Source organism: Dreissena polymorpha, chromosome 14, assembly GCF_020536995.1.
Source record: "Dreissena polymorpha isolate Duluth1 chromosome 14, UMN_Dpol_1.0, whole genome shotgun sequence".
Taxonomy (NCBI): domain Eukaryota; kingdom Metazoa; phylum Mollusca; class Bivalvia; order Myida; family Dreissenidae; genus Dreissena; species Dreissena polymorpha.
The window spans coordinates 33,316,924-33,338,439 of NC_068368.1; the positions used below are offsets into that span (position 1 = coordinate 33,316,924).

Genomic DNA, 21,516 nt, shown 5'->3' on the forward strand with positions numbered 1-21,516 from the left:
AGTTGTTTATTTAATCTCTGAAGTTGACGGAAGAACTAACGTGAAAAAAAGAGAATCATACTAAAAAGGTGAAAGCAAATAAAATGATTCCAAAACAGATTTGGTATATGTTTACTGTTGAAGTAAGCATACCCCGATTGGTTTGAATATGCATGTGATTAATTATTATAATGCCGCGAAAAAGTAAACTAAACAATACTGAATATTACTAGGTAGAAATATATAAGAAATATTTTCTATGCACATGTCTACATGTTTGTCATATTTATAATTCACAGTTGGAAGGCGAACAACCCCGTTGTAAGTTTGATATTGTCGTTCCTTTTTCCATAGACTTATTTCACAACGGATGAAGAACTCGCAATATTTAAGACTTAAATAATACACATGTACGTTAGAATAAATAATTTTGAAACAAATAACTTTAAACATTTTTTTTCTTTAATGGTTCATCTTATTTCATTTCATATGATAAGATGAAACATGTGCCTATAGAGAATTTCCGCGCCTCTCGGTTGTTTGGCCACAGGTTGCAGTAAATATTTCGGATTATGCAGCCATGATCTTTTTGTTAAGCACTACACATATACAATCCGGGACTGATAAAAAAGTAAGCATTTATTGACTGGTCAAAACAGACCTATCACAGATTGAGCTGTGCTTCGTAAAAAAACAACAACAACAACACTAAGAACGCTAGCCCATTTTATTCACCAATGGACTTAGTTTCTTCACATAATAAAGGTCGATATGGTATGTAATTTTGAAAGAATTATAAATCAGCCAGCTTTTGTACCAGTAGATTTGTGTGTTTTCGTTCCGCAAAAGCTAGCTTATTTCAGGATACGTAAATTGACAGGTGCAAGAAATAATAACAACGCAGACATATAGAAAATAAGTGTAATGTTGTTATATATATGCAACGCTAATAATAAATATAAATATATTTATATATATACATGAGGCATACCTTCAAACATACCCGTATGTGTTTTTCAAAATTAAATATTAAACCCGACAGTGCTGTAAGGTTTGAAAATTTGATAAATACTATTACCTTACGCAGTTCAGCAATAACTTTAACCAAAAGCATACATTGTTAAGAAATTAAGCAACATCGGTAAAATGTCGAATCATACAGCTTTATAAAGATTGAACACTTAAAAATGGTTTGGAGATTTATACACTTCAAAGAAAAAAACACTATTCGGCAATCATATAAACCCTATCTGATAATTACTATAGTGTAACCAATAACACACAACAGAATTTGTCAAAATCTAAAGCGAAAATTACAGCAACAAGAGCTCCATGATCGGAGACTTTTGCCCCCAACAGGGTCTTGACACAGGGTTTTCTGCAACAAAACTGACCATAAATGTTAATCTTATCATATTAGTTTGACTAAGCCACTTTAATAAAACCTTATGTCACAGTGACCTTGACCTTTAAACTAGTGACCCAATTTCAATCGAGGCCATCTACTGTCCAACGCCAATGCACAAGGGAAGTATCACGACAATCGGTCAATTCGTTGACGAGATATTGATCGGAAACAATTTTCAAACTTAGAATGACTGAACTTAACCTTTAACCTTATAACCCCAATATCAATCAGGGCCATCTTCTGTCCAACGCCAATGCACAACGGAAGTATCAAGACAATCGGTCAATTTGTTGACGAGTTTTTGATCGGAAACAATTTTCAAACTTAGTGTGACTGACCTTGACCTTTGACCTTGTAACCTAATTATCAATATGGGTCATCTTCTGTCCAAGACTAAAGTACATGTGAAGTATCAAGCCAATGGGTCAAACCGTACACAAGTTATTGATCGCAAACAAACTGGTCTACCGACTGACATTTAGCAAAACAATATAACCCCTCTTCTTCAAAGGGGGGCATAATAAAACTAAACAAGAAATGTCGCAGTTGCCCTCGAAGTTTCCTTTTCTCGTTAGAGTAACTTGAATTTTTCTACAACACATTCATTACAATATATATATATTTCTGTAAAATATACAGTTACATAAACTGGCAAGTGCTTTCATTTATAGAAAATAAAGGGTTGCTGTGTTTAATGTTAGATAGAAAACCACAAAGCCATTTTTGGCCATCATTCGTTAGTTTGTTTAAAGATGGGCAAGTATAAAATGCAACTAATTGGCAGTACACACATTCAAACTCTTTGTTGTTTCTTTATGTACCACAAATATGGGGAATAAATGGTTAAATTTTGACTGAAATACCAAACATTTCTGAGTAGTTCCAAACTTGAAAAACTGTGCAGCCAAAGTGAACATCTGGCGAGAGTAGTGTAAATTATATTGAGAGGTTTGTGTTAGATAAGTACATTGTAATGACAGTTTAGACAGAAATTTGTCATAACAGTTTAAACAGAAATTATGCATCATACATACTCAAAAAATTAAAACATTACCATATTATACAACATTATAATTAAAGGCATTCAAACCATGACAACAATTTACAAACAAACAAATATACTTTATAAAGCATTTGTAAGTAATTACAAATAGGAAGATCATTACCAACATGGTGTAAGTTATCATATAAAATGGTAGTAAAGTTTTCGAAACATTTAATCACAAAAAGGCTAAAAGGCTCTTATCTGTGAACCAAATAAATAAAACATTGCTTAGCTGGAAATCTACAGAAGCTTTCACTATAGCCTTATAAACATAACTGAACTGCCCCTGGCTGCCATGTTTTTCATATTACCCAAACTGTTTTGGAACTCGACCAAGATATCATTAGAACAAATATTCCTAATTTAATGATGATCCGGCTAGATTGTGATTTCTATAGTTTTCACATGGTTTAACTATAGTCATATAAGCTAATTTTCCCCGCCTCCTGAATGCTATTTTTATTAACAAACCGGCACCATTTGTTAAATTAGTCAAGATATTGCTAAAACAAAACAATTGTATAACACGAAGACACTTTAATTAGTAAAACAATAACAATCCTGTTAAAGTACGGGGAATACCTTTATAACTTGATATATGATGATATTATTTTAACAATTCACATCATTTTAAGTCATTTTATTGTGAAATTCACCTGTGACAAATGATAACATGTAGTTAAATATGATTACAGTATAAGAAAGTCAAAGTCGTGTTGACAACTCTTCACAATTTAACATCATGGCAATATGTGCTTGTTCCTTGAATCAAGCATTGAGTCCTACTTTGGCTTTTACTTTCGCAGACAATATGCAATTAATAAGATTATACTTAACACAGAAATATCGAGTCTGTATACAAAAAGGAGCATCTACAAGCAATCATGTCTTTTAATAACAAAACATGTGTACACAGTACAAACATTAAGTGTTACAGATCTGAAGCTGGAATGACTTATCATGATTATTTAAGCTCAAATGTACATGTTTAAATGTAGTATTAACAAGAGATGTGTTTGTCAGAAACACAATGCCCCCTATTTGGACTTTGACCTTGAAGGATGACCTTGACCTCGACCTTTCACCGCTCAAAATGTGCAGCGCCATGAGATACACATGCATGCCAAAATCAAGTTGCTATAATCAATATTGCAAAAGTTGGTAGATATTGACTAAGGCTACCTGAATATACCAGATATCCTGAACTAGACATCAGTAATATTGTCATGTATATTGTATTATGGTAGAAAAATGGACACTTTGACCCCCCTTAGCCCACCCCCACACCAATATGTAGGTTAAAGTATTTTTTTCGCTTCGGCATACAAATAAAAATAATTTTGCTAAGTTTGAAGCAGCCATGGCCGAGTTTGGTAACTTTAAAAATTAAAAAGAACATACCTGCCTAAAAAAATCTCATTTTTGACGAGGGTTCCCTACTTTGACACACCCTATTTCGACCCCGGGGCACAACTAAACCCCAATGCGCACATCAATGTGTTCGTGGTACTTTGAACTAACGGAAAAGAAAGACATGCGACACCTATGGCTAGGGTGTTATAATATTTCAATACCAAACAGGCCTGCAAACAGTATAATGTTAGTGCAAATTCGGTATTTCGGACCCCTATCAAACATCTTTCAACTTTTCCTGATTATGTTTTCGATTTTAGTTTAAATTCACCAACGTTTACTCAAATAATACTAAATAAAAATATATTTCGATAAAAAAAATCACACAATTTTATCAAAATGTCCTATTAAGGCCCAAAAACCACCTTAAGAACGCACGTGGCGCGCTTAATTTCCCACCCTTTCCCCCGGGCAGACCCGTGAGCTTACTCCCGGGCCGACCCCTTCCAAAATATACCAAATATTCTGGCTATAGACATCAGAAATATAGTACAGTATATTGTATAATGGTAGAACAAATGGTAGAGTAAGACAATTCCATTGCCTTATTATCGTCTTCATAAAACTTGTTACAGCGTGTATCGTGAAAAAGAATATACAATAGAAATGTGACTGAATACATCCACATAACATAATCAAGTTTAAATAATACACGTAACATCTAAAAAATAAAATATCCGAAAGTGATCGTCTGAAATACAGGCTTCTGAATCAGGAACTAACTTATTACTCAATTCCTTATTCAGAGGCTATAACTTCGGATATTTAAATTCGGATCATTCTCGCATTGCGCAGCTTTATATTCGTTATTATTAGCTATGTCTAATGTAAGTTTTTTATTTATATTTCTGATACAGTTTTTGAAGTTTTATCTGACCCTTACCTTTGGCCAAGACTAAACGATACCTCATAACTAAGCATGGTTTAGATATCTCACTCCGTTCTCATACGTGAACAGTTACGAAGGGATATGATTAAGGATGTAAAGAGATTTCAACATGTCAGCATAAACGCAAGACTGCATCGGACGCAGCGGTGCAAGTGCCTCTAGTCGACTTGAAACTTTCATAGAGATGCCTCAACATTTTATTTTATTTAACATTCAAACACCTGCGCGAATACCAGCTGCAATAGTGTTTTTTTCCGTAGATTTGTTTAAGTACGAATACGCGTTTTCCCGCTCATGAAGACCAACGGTACATACGGCGACCTTCTACCTCGGCACACGATCATTGACCGTGGTACCTAAAAAACGGCGATGGTCTCAATAGTTAACAGTCCTTCGCCGTTTTAAGCGTAACGTAGCGTATTCGAACAGAATGCCAATATTTCGAACAGCGTTGTCGTCAGTGCGACGTCACTGCCTTCAACATAAAAGCGAGACTGCACCGGAAGCAGCGACCCAGGTGCCTCTAATAGTCTGGAAAGTTTCGATGAGATGCCTCCGTATTTTGTTTTTTCAATTTAAACACAAATGCGTACTCAAACTGTAATTGAGTGTTTCCATTTAAATAGATTTTCTATCACCGAAAACGCGATTTCTGATCTTGGGTGCCAACGGTATATCCGGCGACCTTAAACATTGGCGAAAGATAAAAGGTCGAGGGCACCAAAGAAATGGCGCTGGTCTATAACCAGTTTTATTTTTCCGAAGTTAGTGCAACTGGCTACTTTTTCCTTATTCAGAAAAAAAGGAACTGGGTTATCATTTTACAAAAACATAAGTAGGAATATACTGCAATACATATTTTGATACGCGACCTATATTTACAATGATTTTCATTGAATAATTGGTCTCTTTGGTTATTTTTCAATTATTTTTTTAGCAAGACAATGCCAGTTTCTTATTCGATTTGAATAAGGAATAAGGAACCAGTTCCTTATTCCCTATTCAAACCGAATAAGGAACGGAATATCATTATATAAAACTTAGAACAGGTGTACTGCAATTAAAGTTTTTGATATACAACCTACGTTTAAAATGCTTTTCATTGATTTATTGGTTTCTTTGGTTCATTTTGATTCAAGGTTTTTAATCAGAAAATACCAGTTCCTTATTCGTTTTGTATACGGAACAAGGAACCAGTTCCTTATTCCTTATTCAAACCGAATAAGGAACTAGATTCTCATTAAATAAATTTTAGCAGCAATGTATTGCAATATTATTTTTTTTACATCTACCATCATTTCATTGATATTTAGTATTATTTGGTTAATTTTAATTTATGTTTGAGTAAGACAATTTCATTTCCTAATTATCTTCTTCATAATACTTGTTTTCAGCGTGTATCGTCAAATAGAATATACAATAGAAATGTGACAGAATACATTCATACAACATAATCAAGCTGAAGTAACACACACAACATCTGAAAAATAAAATATCCGAAAGTGATCGTCCGAAATACAGGCTTCTGAATAAGGAACTTACTTATTACCCAATTCCTTATTCAGAGACTATAACTTCGGATACTTAAATTCGGATCATTCTCGCAAAGCGCAACTTTATGTTCGTTACTATTGGCTCTGTTTAATGTAAGATTTTTATTTATATCTCTGATACAGTTCTTTAAGTTTTATCTGACCCTTACCTTGGGCCAAGACTATACGATATCTCATTACTAAGCATGTTTTAGATATCTCATTCCGTTCTTAACGTAAACAGTTACGAAGAGATATGATTAAGATGCAAAGAGATTTTAATACGTCACAAAATAGCAAGACTGCACCGGAAGCAGCGGTCCAGGTGCCTCAAGAAGACTGGACAGTTTCCATGAGATGCCTCAATATTTAATTTTATTTAAAATTCAAACACCTGCGCGCATACTAGCTGTAATAGTGTTTTTTTCTTCATAGATTTGTTTAAATGCGAATACGCGTTTTCTCGCTCATGCAGACCAACGGTAAATACGGCGACCTTCAACCTCGGCACACGATTATTGACCGTGGTATCTAAAGAACGGCGATAGTCTCAATGGTTGAGAGTCCTTCGCCGTTTTTAGCTTAACAGTTGAGCTCTGTATTCGAACAGAATGCCAAAATTGCGAACAGCGTTGTCGTCAGTGCGACGTCACTGACGTCACCATAAAAAATGTCTGCACCGGAAGGAGCGGCCTAGATGCCTCTAGTAGTCTGGAAAGTTTCGTAGAGATGCCCCCGTTTTTTGTGTTGTTTTTTTTAATATAAAGACAAATGCGTTCTCAAGCTCTTATTGAGTGTTTCTAATTAAATAGGTTTTCTTTCACTGAAAACGCGTTTTTTCAATCTTGGATGCCAACGGTATATCCGGCGACCGTAAAGATTGGCGCACGATAAAAGGTCGCGGGAACTAAAGAAATGGCGCTGGTCTTTTTGATTACCAGTCCTATTTTTCCGAAGTAAGTGCAACTGGCTGCTAATTTTTCCTTATTCAGAAGAAAAAAAGGAACTGGGTTATCATTTAACAAAAACCTAAGTAGGAATGTTCTGCAGTACATATTTTGATACGCGACCTATATTTACAATGATTTTCATTGATTAATTGGTCTCTTTGGTCCATTTTAATTTATTTGTTTAGCATGGAAATGCCAGTTCCTTATTCGATTTGAATAAGGAATAAGGAACCAGCTCCTTATTCCCGATTCAAACCGAATAAGGAACTGGACTATCGTTATATAAAACTAAGTACAGGTGTACTGCAATTAAAGTTTTTAATACCCAACCTACGTTTAAAATGCTTTCAATTGATTATTTGGTTTCTTTGGTTCATTTTAATTCAGTTTTTTAATAAGAAAATACCAGTTCCTTATTCGATTTGAATAAGGAATAAGGAACTGGTTCCTTATTCCTTTTTCAAACCGAATAAGGGACTGGGTTATCATTACATACAACTCAGCAGCAATGTATTGCAATATATTTTTTTACATGTACCATTATTTCATTGACATTTAGTATTCTTTGGTTAATTTTTTATTTATATCTCTAATACAGTTCTTTAAGTTTTATCTGACCCTTACCTTTGGCCAATAATAAACGATATCTCATTACTAAGCATGTTTTAGATATCTCATTCCGTTTTCATACGTAAGCGGTTACGAAGGGATATGATTAAGGATGTAAAGAGATTTCAACACGTCACCATAAAATCAAGACTGCACCGGAAGCAGCGTTGAAGGTGCCTCTAGTCGACTGGAAACTTTCATCGAGATGCATCAACATTTTATTTTATTTAACATTCAAACACCTGCGCGAATACTAGCTGAAATAGTGTTTTTTTTTCGTAGATTTGTTTTAGTGCGAATACACGTTTTGTCTTCATGCAGACCAACGGTACATCCGGCGACCTTCAACCTCGTCACACGATTATTGGCTGTGGGATCTACAAAACGGCGATGGCCTCGATGGTAAACAGTCCCTCGCTGATCTTAGCGTAACAGTTGCGCTCTGTTTTCTTACCGAATGCCAATATTTCGGACAGCGTTGTCGTCAGTTCGACGTCACAGACGTCAATATAAAGGCGATAATGCACCGGAAGCAGCGGCCAGGTGCCTTTATTAGTCTGGAAAGTTTCATCGAGATGCCTACGTATTTTGTTTTTCCATTAAAAAACAAATGCGTATACAAGCTCTTATTGAGTGTTTATATATTAAAATTCATTTTCTATCTCCGAAAACGCGTCTTCCCGATCTTGGATGCCAGCGGTACATCCGGCGACCTTCAATAATGGCACACAATAAAAGATCGTGGGACGCGACAAAATGGCACTGGTATCGGTGGTTACCAGTCCTATTTTTCCGAGTCAGTGCAGCTGGTTACTTTGTCATTGTTCACCCGCGAAAAAAGAACTGGTCATCATTACACATAAAAACTAGGTAGAAATGTTGTACAATACATATGTGCGATACCCAACCTATATTTACAATGATTTTAATTGATTTATTTGTCTCTTTTTTTTCCTTTTTATTCAGAAAATGGCAGTTCCTTATTCAATTTGAATAAGGAATAAGGAACTAGATCCTTATTCCTTATTGAAATCGAATAAGGAACTGGGTTAAAATTAAATAAAACTAAGAAGAAATGTACAGCAGTTAAAGTTTTGGATACACAACGTGAAAAACAATGATTGCCATTGATATATTGGTCTCTTTGGTTCATTTTCATTTATTTTTTTAGTAAGAAATCGCCAGTTCATTATTCGATTTAAATAAGGAATAAGGAGCCAGTTCCTTATTCATTATTCAAACCGAATAAGGAACTGGATTCTCATTAAATAAAACTTAGCAGCAATGTATTGCAATATTTTTTTTTTACGTGTACCATCATTTCATTGACATGTAGTATTGTTTGGTTAATTTTAATTTATGTTTGAGTAAGACAATGCCATTTCCTTATTATCGTCTTAATAATATTTGTTGTCAGCGTATTTCGTAAAATAAAATAAACAAAGAAATGTGACAGAATATATCTATATAACATAATCAAGCTTAAATAACACACACATCTAAAAAATAAAATATCCGAAAGTGATTGTCCGAAATACAGGCTCCGGAATAAGGAACTAACTTATTTCTAATTCCTTATTCAGAGGCCATAATTTCGGATACTTTAATCGCATCATTCTAGCATCTGGACCTTACCTTTGGCCAAGACTATCCGATAGATGAGTATCAGACATGTTTTCATCATGTTGAAATCGAATAAGGAACTGGGTAATAATTAAATAAAACTTAGTAGAAATGTACTTCAATAACTATTTTGTTATACCCAACCTACATTAACAGTGGTTTTCATGATTTATTGATCTCAGTGATTCATTTTCACTTGTTTTTTTATTAAGAAATCGCCAGTTCCTTATTCGATTTGAATACAGAATAAGGAATCAGTTCCTTATTCCTTATTCAAACCGAATAAGGAACAAGGATAAAATTAAATAAAAATATTAGACATGTACTACAATACATATTTTTGATGCCCAATCTACATTTATAATGATTTTCATTGATGTACTGGTCTCTTTGGTTCACTTTTATTTATCTTTTTGGCAAGAAAATGGCAGTTCCTTATTCGATTTGAATAAGGAATAAGGAACCAGTTCCTTTTTCCTTATTGAAATCGAATAAGGAACTGGGTTATAATTATAAAAAAATAAATTGAAATGTACCTCAATAAATATTTGTTATACCCAACCCATATTTACAGTGATTTTCATTGACTTATTGATCTCTTTAATTCCTATTTAGGTTTTTGTTAGTAAGAAAATGCCGTTCCTTATTCGATTTTGATTTGTTATTTATAGTAAGTACATTCCAGTTCCTTATTCGATTTCAATAAGGAATAAGTTCCTTATTCCTTATTCAAACTGAATAAGGAACTGGTTTATCATTACTTAAAACTTAGTAGAAATGTATTGCAATGCGTATTTTAAATATCCAACCTATGTATACACATGTATATAATGATATTCATTTTTATGTTGAACAATTTTGATCATTTTCATAGATGTTTAAGTAAGAAAATGCCGTTCCTTATTCGATTTTGATTTATTATTTATAGTAAGTACATTCCAGTTCCTTATTCGATTTCAATAAGGAATAAGGAAACAGTTCCTTATTCCTTATTCAAACTGAATAAGGAACTGGTTTATCATTACTTAAAACTTAGTAGAAATGTATTGCAATGCGTATTTTAAATATCCAACCTATGTAAACACATGTATATAATGATATTCATTTATATGTTGAACAATTTTGATCATTTTCATTGATGTTTAAGTAAGAAAATGCCGTTCCTTATTCGATTTTGATTTATTATTTATAGTAAGTACATTCCAGTTCCTTATTCGATTTCAATAAGGAATAAGGAACCAGTTCCTTATTCCTTATTCAAACTGAATAAGGAACTGGTTTATCATTACTTAAAACTTAGTAGAAATGTATTGCAATGCGTATTTTAAATATCCAACCTATGTATACACATGTATATAATGATATTCATTTATATGTTGAACAATTTTGATCATTTTCATAGATGTTTAAGTAAGAAAATGCCGTTCCTTATTCGATTTTGATTTATTATTTATAGTAAGTACATTCTAGTTCCTTATTCGATTTCAATAAGTTCCTTATTCCTTATTCAAACTGAATAAGGAACTGGTTTATCATTACTTAAAACTTAGTAGAAATGTATTGCAATGCGTATTTTAAATATCCAACCTATGTATACACATGTATATAATGATATTCATTTTTATGTTGAACAATTTTGATCATTTTCATTGATGTTTAAGTAAGAAAATGCCGTTCCTTATTCGATTTTGATTTATTATTTATAGTAAGTACATTCCAGTTCCTTATTCGATTTCAATAAGGAATAAGGAAACAGTTCCTTATTCCTTATTCAAACTGAATAAGGAACTGGTTTATCATTACTTAAAACTTAGTAGAAATGTATTGCAATGCGTATTTTAAATATCCAACCTATGTAAACACATGTATATAATGATATTCATTTATATGTTGAACAATTTTGATCATTTTCATTGATGTTTAAGTAAGAAAATGCCGTTCCTTATTCGATTTTGATTTATTATTTATAGTAAGTACATTCCAGTTCCTTATTCGATTTCAATAAGGAATAAGGAACCAGTTCCTTATTCCTTATTCAAACTGAATAAGGAACTGGTTTATCATTACTTAAAACTTAGTAGAAATGTATTGCAATGCGTATTTTAAATATCCAACCTATGTATACACATGTATATAATGATATTCATTTATATGTTGAACAATTTTGATCATTTTCATAGATGTTTAAGTAAGAAAATGCCGTTCCTTATTCGATTTTGATTTATTATTTATAGTAAGTACATTCTAGTTCCTTATTCGATTTCAATAAGTTCCTTATTCCTTATTCAAACTGAATAAGGAACTGGTTTATCATTACTTAAAACTTAGTAGAAATGTATTGCAATGCGTATTTTAAATATCCAACCTATGTATACACATGTATATAATGATATTCATTTTTATGTTGAACAATTTTGATCATTTTCATTGATGTTTAAGTAAGAAAATGCCGTTCCTTATTCGATTTTGATTTATTATTTATAGTAAGTACATTCCAGTTCCTTATTCGATTTCAATAAGGAATAAGGAACCAGTTCCTTATTCCTTATTCAAACTGAATAAGGAACTGGTTTATCATTACTTAAAACTTAGTAGAAATGTATTGCAATGCGTATTTTAAATATCCAACCTATGTATACACATGTATATAATGATATTCATTTTTATGTTGAACAATTTTGATCATTTTCATAGATGTTTAAGTAAGAAAATGCCGTTCCTTATTCGATTTTGAATTATTATTTATAGTAAGTACATTCCAGTTCCTTATTCGATTTCAATAAGGAATAAGGAACCAGTTCCTTATTCCTTATTCAAACTGAATAAGGAACTGGTTTATCATTACTTAAAACTTAGTAGAAATGTCTTGCAATGCGTATTTTAAATATCCAACCTATGTATACACATGTATATAATGATATTCATTTATATGTTGAACAATTTTGATCATTTTCATTGATGTTTAAGTAAGAAAATGCCGTTCCTTATTCGATTTTGATTTATTATTTATAGTAAGTACATTCCAGTTCCTTATTCGATTTCAATAAGGAATAAGGAACCAGTTCCTTATTCCATATTCAAACTGAATAAGGAACTGGTTTATCATTACTTAAAACTTAGTAGAAACGTATTGCAATGCGTATTTTAAATATCCAACCTATGTATACACATGTATATAATGATATTCATGATATTCATTTATATGTTGAACACTTTTGATCATTTTCATTGATGTTTAAGTAAGAAAATGCCGTTCCTTATTCGATTTTGATTTATTATTTATAGTAAGTACATTCCAGTTCCTTATTCGATTTCAATAAGGAATAAGGAACCAGTTCCTTATTCCTTATTCAAACTGAATAAGGAACTGGTTTATCATTACTTAAAACTTAGTAGAAATGTATTGCAATGCGTATTTTAAATATCCAACCTATGTATACACATGTATATAATGATGTTCATTTATATGTTGAACAATTTTGATCATTTTCATTGATGTTTAAGTAAAAAAATGCAGGTTCCTTATTCGGCTTGAATACGGAATAAGGAACTGGTTCCCGTTTCCTTATTCGGCCGCGAAAAAGGAAATTGAGTTTAAATGAAAACAAAAATTAGGAAATGTACTAGATTGCATTCTTATATCACATAAATGTTAAATAAGTATACAGGCTTAAGGTTTGGTTGATTTGAAGTTAGAATTCGAAGTAGATAATGCCGGCTCGGGTTATTCAAAAAATCCTATTAAAACGCTGAGAAGAAACATGAATATGTATCGTTATACACAAATTAAATGTATTCTTGTTATTTAGCTTTGATTTAATTGAGAATTGTTTGCATTATTTTTCTTTAAAAGCTTAGTCAAATATGTTAAGCGTGAATAAGGAATAAGGAACCGTTATTTATTCCTTATTCGAATAAGGAATCGTGAATAAGGAATAAGGAACTGTTCCTTATTCCTTATTCGAATAAGGAATAAGGAACTAGGAAAAAGGAACCAACTTACTCTCCATCATTTTCATGTACGTTTTAAGTAATTAAGATTTTCAAAATACTTTATTTGCAAAATTAGATCTCCAAATGCTTTGTATATTTATGATAAGCATAAGTGTGGGCTATCAAATGTTTGAAAGAAAATAGGAAATCTGAAGCTCCAAAGCTTTTCTCACCGTTTATGCAAAAATGACCTATACCGGTGAAATGGGGAATTTCATTATGCTTTCCAATCATCAGCTTTTCACAGAAATACACCCTTCTTTTAATAGCCTCATTACACAGGTGATCAAATGATCCATCACTACCTCATTTCAAAGGTGATCAAATCATTTATTACTACTCTCCAACCATAAGCCCTTCACAGGAATCACACTTCTTCTCATACCCCTATTACACAGGTAACCAAATGTTCTATTACTAGTCTCCACTCATTAGCCCTTTAAAGGAATACACGCTTCTTCTAATACCCCTATTGAATAGATGGTCAGTATTTGTAATGGTTCTTACATGAGTGTCATTAATATTAAGGTTAGATTAACCTATGGTCACTAGTCTCCAATCATAAGCGCTTTGCAAGAGACTGGTCTCCAACCATAAGCCCTTTACAGGAATGCACACTTCTTCTAATACCCCAATAATACAGATGGTCAAATGATCTATCACTACTCTCCAATCATAAGCCCTTTAATAGAATACACGCTTCTTCTAATGCCCCTATTACACAGGTGGTCAAATGATCTATCACTACTCTCCAATCATAAGCCCTTTACAGGAATACACACTTCTTCTAATACCCCTATTACACAGGTAGTCAGATGATCTATCACTAGTCTCCAATCATAATCCCTTTAAAGGAATACACGCTTCTTGTATATTACAGGTAGTATGATGATTGTCACAGATCTTGGGGACGTTGAAAAGAGAACTGATGCCCTGGGAAAGCTTAGGATCTCATATCTCATAGGAATGGTGCTTGGACCAATGATTGGTGGACAGATAACTCAACATTTCAGGTATTTATCATGTGCAATGCTGTATGAACTGAAAAAAAATCATGAAAGCAGGTAACAAATGATATGTCATCAATGAGCAACATAGTATACCATTAAGTATCTACAAAACTATAATGTTGTTATAGTTGTATTTGAAAGTATATGTTGTAATAGGCTATTAAGTCTCATTGAAAGCTGTACTTGCAACAAACTATGTACTAGTAGCTAATTATCTGGTAAGAAATTTATTTATGCAAATTTTTACTTAAGTTATAACAAAAAAGCCACAAATGTTTATGCCTTTCTGGATTGAAGTATCTTTAATGCAGTAGGTACGATAAAACACAAATTATTCATTGTTAAAAAAACTCATCAGAGAATAATTAAATGTATTTTTTAAATTTATTAAAATTTGTAAACATAAATGGTAATTATTTCACAGAAACCGTTTAGTTAATAGAAAAATAAAGAAATGTATTTGAAGTTCATTATGGTTGTTTTGTACAAACAGAGTAAACACACTACCGGTAATTGCACAATGATCTAGTCTGGTTTCACTTGAGATATCACTTTAAAAAATCAAAGCGCTGAAGGCAATGAAGTTGTTCGCTATTGCATAATCTTAGACGCAAGTCTTTTTTCAAAATTTTCTTAATATTATAGCTTTTCAAATCGCAAGTTTAAAATGAACACAACCCATTCAGATTTATAAAGAATGTGTCTTAACGCACAGGGCGAGATATCTGTGCACTGTTTATCATCATGTATATGTTATAGAGATAACTTATACAAAATAACAAGAACATGTCTCATTTAGACGTTCTGAAAGCATTAAAAAATATGAAATTGGTATAATGAGAACCAGTTAATATAAAATAACTTTTGCGATCACCATTATGTTAAATAAATATTGTGGGAATATCGAATACCTATCACACTAAGAATATAATTTCATAATGGAAATTCCCTTTTCAAAATTGTTGACACCACGGCGTTCATGAATACCTGAATAGGCTACCCTTATTTGTCAGTTTGCTGTATTTGCTTTTTTAAATTCAATTTTATATCGAAATGCATTGTGCTTAAATATACCATTTACAACTCGCAATGAGATTTAAAAAGACTCGCGTCATGCGAAAATGAGTAGTATGCCATATGCGCCCATCATAGATACAGCCCACACAGCCTGCGCATGTCTCAGTCTGGTCAGGAGATACATTATAAGACTATAAAACATTGAGTGATTTCTTAGTGGAAAGCATCGCCTCTGACCAGACTGCGCAAATGCACAGGCTGGTGCATTGTGCTCAACCGGCCGAAACGCCATAAGACGCATTTTCGCATGACGCGGTTATGAAAGTTTGATTTGAATGTTTCGAAAGAAAACTGCGTGTTACATATAAACACACGATATATTTCGATGGTGGATAAATAAACGCCGAGTATCTTTTTTAAAGATATTTCTTATTAAATTTAGTTGTTTTAGTATTCGTTTTAAGCGATTATAAAGCATTGTTGTCGTTGTCTATATTATACCTGTAGTTATTTGTAAACTCCATGCGACTATGACGTCGTATTTTTATTATGCCAAAATATACACTTCCGCGAGACGTATTATTCGCAAAAACTTCTATGACGCATTTGTAAACTTCTATTAATAACCAACCAATGAAACTTGACATTTCAAGAAGCCGGGGCCTTATGAGTGGAATTATGTAAAGATTTGACCTCTAACTGAAGTAAACCAAGGAAACGTAGCACCTAGTTGACCATTTCTTTGTGCGAATGCAGGTTGAGTGTAAAGTTTGATGTATACTAACGTATCTCACTACGTGAGTTTACCCGTCGCTTGATTTGAGTCTAGCAAAGAATGAACTACAGCAACAGTATAATAATACATGAATTGGTATTAACCAGTATTGTATTAAATTCTCGATCAAACCACATCTGGAATAGTTTTTCAACATAATTCATAAAAATGTGGTATAAATATGCATTTGTATTTGTCGAATTGTATTTAATCATTTTTTTATTAATGACGGTCTCGTCTAAGACTTTCGACAGATATGTTTGTGGTATTTTTTGTATTGTGTAATTGCTATTACTCCAGGCGTGTAATTTTACTGTTTATTGATCAATAAAAACAAATAAATAAATATACAAATATATGTACCGCATGAAATCTAGGTCTTAGACATCTACGGCGAATAAATGGGCATAGAAAATACACTAAAATAATATGAATAAAAAAGAAATATCTAAATTAGCCATCACATATTATGGCGGCAGTACTTTGATAAGTGCTATTCTTGAAGCCAGTCAAATATATGAGTTGCGGTTGGTCAAATTCAACAGTTGATGTATTAATAATTTAAAGAGATATTGCATTTAAACTCACAGAAGTTTAAAAGTGAAGCTTTAGGTTTCATTCCCATAGTATAATTTTATCTACTTATACATATGTATGGTTTGCCTATTATAACACACATTTCATGCGGTAAATATGCAACTAACAAGTGGAAAAAAAACACAATAGTTAAACTTTTGTTTTCAGTTTAATTATTTAGAAACCAACATTTCAAACTTTATTTCAAAGACAGCAAGACTACCTTTTGAAATGATAATTCTTGTAATATTTAACTGTTTTGCATATTCGGTTTAAGCGATTATGAAGCATTTTTGTTGTTGTCTATCGTATCCCTGTAGTTATTGATCCATACAGGATTATTGCACTAAATGGTGCAGGAAGGAAAATGCTGAAATTACTGCACTCAATGATTGGAAAACAAAAATATTTAGTATGGCTGTGAATAAAATATATTTGAATGATACAAATCCTTTCGCCTTACCACATTCACCTAAATTTAATAAACAAAATCTCTGTAAATTGCTTGAAGACTTAAAATCTAAATTCGTCATAGTTCCTTCTGATATGGCTGCTAATAATGTTATAATAATATGACGAGTGTTTTATGTTCAAACTATTTCACAAGAACTTTCACAAACTACATCATATTGTGATTACAATAAGCAACCTAATGAAATTATTGCCGACCATATTGCCGAATGCAAAAAAATTGAACTCTTGTCAATAATACTGACAAGAAATTGCCATCACTTTACTGGATACCTAAATTACATAAAACGCCATATAAAAGGTGTCACAAGTAAGCATTTCTGATTTTCTACACTATATACAACGCTTCCTCACGCTTTAATAAATTCCAAACTTTTTTCTTTGATTGAAAAAACATTTGCTAGAGAGAAGTGTTCATATCTAGCTTTAAACACTAAAACAGCTTTTTTTACTAATCAGATATTAGATAATTACATCATTTGGACTGGTCTTGACTTTTGTGCAGCACTTACTTTTCTTCCGGATAACTTGTTTGTTGAATTTAATGGTAAAATATTTTAACAAATTATTGGCGTTCCTATGGGTAATTGTGCGCCACTTATAGCTGATCTTATTTTATATTGTTATGAAAGCGAATTTATGTTAGAATTATCTAAAACTAAACAAGTAGATTTGATTCAATGTTTTAACCTTACTAGTAGGTACATTGATGACATACTTAATTTAGATAATCCATTATTTGAACAATATATTCACAACATCTACCCAAACGAACTAGTCTTAAATAGATCGTCTCAATCCAATACAGACGCTGCGTATTTAGACTTACATCTAACTATTTATAATAGTATGATTAAAACTAGTTTATACGACAAACGGGACGACTTAAACTTTGAAATTGTGAATTTTCCGTTCCTAGATGGCAACATCCCTAAAGGTCCTTCCTATGGTATTTACATTTCGCAGTTGGGACGTTATGCCAGAGCATGTTCATGTATTAAAGATTTTAATGATCGTTATCTTATATTAAGAAAGAAATTGCTAAAGCAAGGCTTTTTGTAGCATAACCTAAGAAGTAAATTCACTAGATTTCACTCAAAGTATGGTGATTTAATTTCAAAATATAATGTTTCTTTAAACTGGCATTTAAATAATGGAATTTCCCATCCATCATTTTACGGAGATGTTTTGAAGTGTGTCTGCAAATTAAAATATGTTAAAGAAAATGTTTATATTAAACTTTTCAATTTAATTAACTCGTTTTTATCAAAAGGATATGATGCTGATGTACTTAAAAACACGTGCTTGATGGTTTTCGATTCACTATATCTTTCTTCTCTTAAAATACGGAATCATTAATGATATTATGGGCATTTTTCACATTTGAGCATAATTGTGTCTTTGTGTCGTTTGCACAAATCTGCATGAAAACTACATTTAGACTCACATCTTACATCAAATCATTTCTGTCGTCAGTTGTTAAAACACCTATATACTGTTTGATTCCAATAATGTCGCTTTAATGGAATTACCATTTTTATACATTTGATTCTTAATATTTAATCACCTAAACTTGTTTTATTAGTAGTTCATTTTTGCAGCGCCGCCCCATTAATATTTTTATTTTTACTATACAGTACTGCCCCTGCCCACGTCATTGTGTCTTCGCTTGTCAATTACGTCATAACTCTTTCTCTGTTCCTGGGTACATTGATTTTTGTGACGTCATACGACCAACTTTCCCAGTTGTAATCTACATGCATAGGTCATTGGGTTTATAATTTTATTTTTATTTTCTCTGTGACAGGCGTTTCTTGTTTGATTTATTTTTTAGCAGTACATAAACAACCAAGCAATGTAATATCGAACTTTTATAACCATTATTGCTGCTTCTTCCTGTATTTGTGCGATGATGATCTGAAATATAAACTTCATGATGCTATATTCTTAAATCTTTTTCTATAAAGAAGGAATGTAGTTGACACTTGTTCATAGTTTCATTCCATAGTTCCTCAAAAAGTTGTAACTCTGTTGCTCTGGTATCTTCAATACCATTGAGTAATTAAATGGTAATTAAATTGAATGCGTTTTAATTCCCTTTTATTATTGTTTAATTTGAGTTACAATGCTATGAGGTTAAATTTAATTTACACTTTAATGTATTATGAATATTTCTGGGCCAAGTGTGAGGTTAAGCGCTCCAAAACCGGTTTAAAACCCACAATGCTTTGCATTGACCGTCCCAAGGCGGTGACCCCAGCTTTATTCTTATTTGCGTTTATGTTGTTTTGTAGTCTGCTGTATTGTGCTGTATTGTGCTGTTTTGTACTGTTTGGGCAATCGGTCGCTTGCCTTAGATAAAGGACCTACTAATTGTTTATAATAATAATTCAATACTACTCCAGTAGCTGGAGTTTCACTTCTTTATATTGAACTCGTGTTCAACGTTTTATAAATTGAGAAAAGTGAAAATAAACATGCGTAACCCTATACTATTGCGTAGTTTTCCCGCATCTAATAAAAGCCTCAGATTATGAATGAGCTGAGCAACAATACTACGTCATTAAGACGCAGCAGAAAGTGGACTATTTTAATCATTCATAAAAAATCTCTTCCGCGACACGTATAATACAAAAATTGTTTATTGATTCTTTACTATATAAGCTCCGTTCAAAAATATTCCATTCAACACGTTATTCACATAATGTTTCCATATGTGAATGAATATAGTTGAAGAACTCAAACCTCTTGCATAAATTATACAACTCTTTCTCGCGCGGATACGGCAGATGTGGCGGGTAGTAGGCTTTCCGTAGATAACAGCGAACTGACTTGAAAATTTCAGTAATGACCATCGCGAACAACTAAAAACTAGTTTGAAGGTAACTGAATGAACGTTATTTTAGCAATTTTGATGCAGTTGTTTTATCTTTTAGTCAGTAATTGGACGGCCTTTAGAAACAATGTCTGAGAATTTACATACTTTGAAAATTTATATCGATTGTTAACTATTGCTTTCAACAGTTTTTATCAAATGGATTATACTTATCTAAATATATTGAATTAAGAAGCGTAGCCTTATTTTCTGTTTCAGTGAGGAAATGGCTGCTTTCGTTGCTTGCATGGGGTCCATATTAAGCATTGTGCTAGTGCTGTTGTTTGTGCCACATAGGACTAAGAAGGTTGAAGTTGCAGGTCAGTTGAAACACTTAAAATATATCAAAAGGTTTTCATGGCGTTGATACAGTTCTAATAAACAGATTGGTGATAGTATATCGAGCACAGAGTTGGAAATAAAACTGGATTTAAAGAAACAAAGCTGTTTTAATGTTTCATGTTTGAAAATGTATGAAAATCATTCAGTTGAGCACTTACTTTAATAGAATTTTTTTTCACAATACTTTTTTGACCACCAGATTATTTTGTTTGTATTTATTACACTATAACGTTTAAAAACATTGATAATAATTGAATTTATTAAATTTGCTGATGGTATCAAACTTTCCACATTACTGTTATACTGTAGTGCTCTGTAAATAATAAGTTGGTTTTTATTTACTTTTTGTAACTATCTTTAGTATGTGATATTACATAGTACTCAAACATTACAGATAAATCCGGAAGTGCCCTTCTAGATCTGAGCAAATGGAAGGAGTTGATATTTGCCCCTGGGACCTTATTTCTTCTCTCCCTTAAAATGGCCACAGAGACCCCTATATCGATCTTTCACAGCATGTTTCAAGTGATCGCCTTGGAGACATTCAATCTGCCGGCTGATCAGAACGGTTTCTTGATGTCATATATTGGTGTTCTAACCATGGTAAATGCATGTTGTTGATAGATTAACATTACTTTGTATGGAAGTAAAAGTAAAAAAATAAGTTTTAGCCATTTCTGTGTCATTATGTTATTTTCTTGATTCTGAATCAACGTTATTGAAAACAAATAAAGTTTAAAACTAATCAAAGTCATTTTTATTGTTGTATAATAATGCTATTTCAAAAACTGGATCTTAAAATTGCAAATGACTTTGTCAATGGAAATCTGTTTTCTATAACATTGTGAATGAAATAACATAAAGGCGTTACATATGTGCTAGACTATAAGTGGTTAATAAAAAGACCACTAACTTGATATTTTATAATTTAGATATATGCTGAAAGAAACAAAACATTAACTAAAGTGATACATTGCACTGTCTCATTTTACTAATATGCTTTTCTTTT

The 21,516-nt window shown here is 32.3% G+C and overlaps 1 protein-coding gene and 1 long non-coding RNA gene across 3 annotated transcripts in view; both read left to right on the forward strand.

The window, feature by feature from the left end:
• Positions 1-21,516, forward strand: part of LOC127857581 (uncharacterized) — a 46,407-nt gene that overhangs the window by 16,913 nt on the left and 7,978 nt on the right. The gene's annotated exons all lie outside the window — the stretch shown is intronic.
• The window catches only part of LOC127857579 (solute carrier family 22 member 18-like), a 34,986-nt gene that overhangs the window by 10,682 nt on the left and 2,788 nt on the right, over positions 1-21,516 (forward strand). For both annotated transcript variants that reach the window (XM_052394053.1, XM_052394054.1), the window contains exons 4-6: positions 14,322-14,454; positions 20,385-20,485; positions 20,902-21,110. In XM_052394053.1, coding sequence (XP_052250013.1) covers positions 14,322-14,454; positions 20,385-20,485; positions 20,902-21,110 — 443 coding nt within the window. The remainder of the gene's footprint in view (positions 1-14,321; positions 14,455-20,384; positions 20,486-20,901; positions 21,111-21,516) is intronic.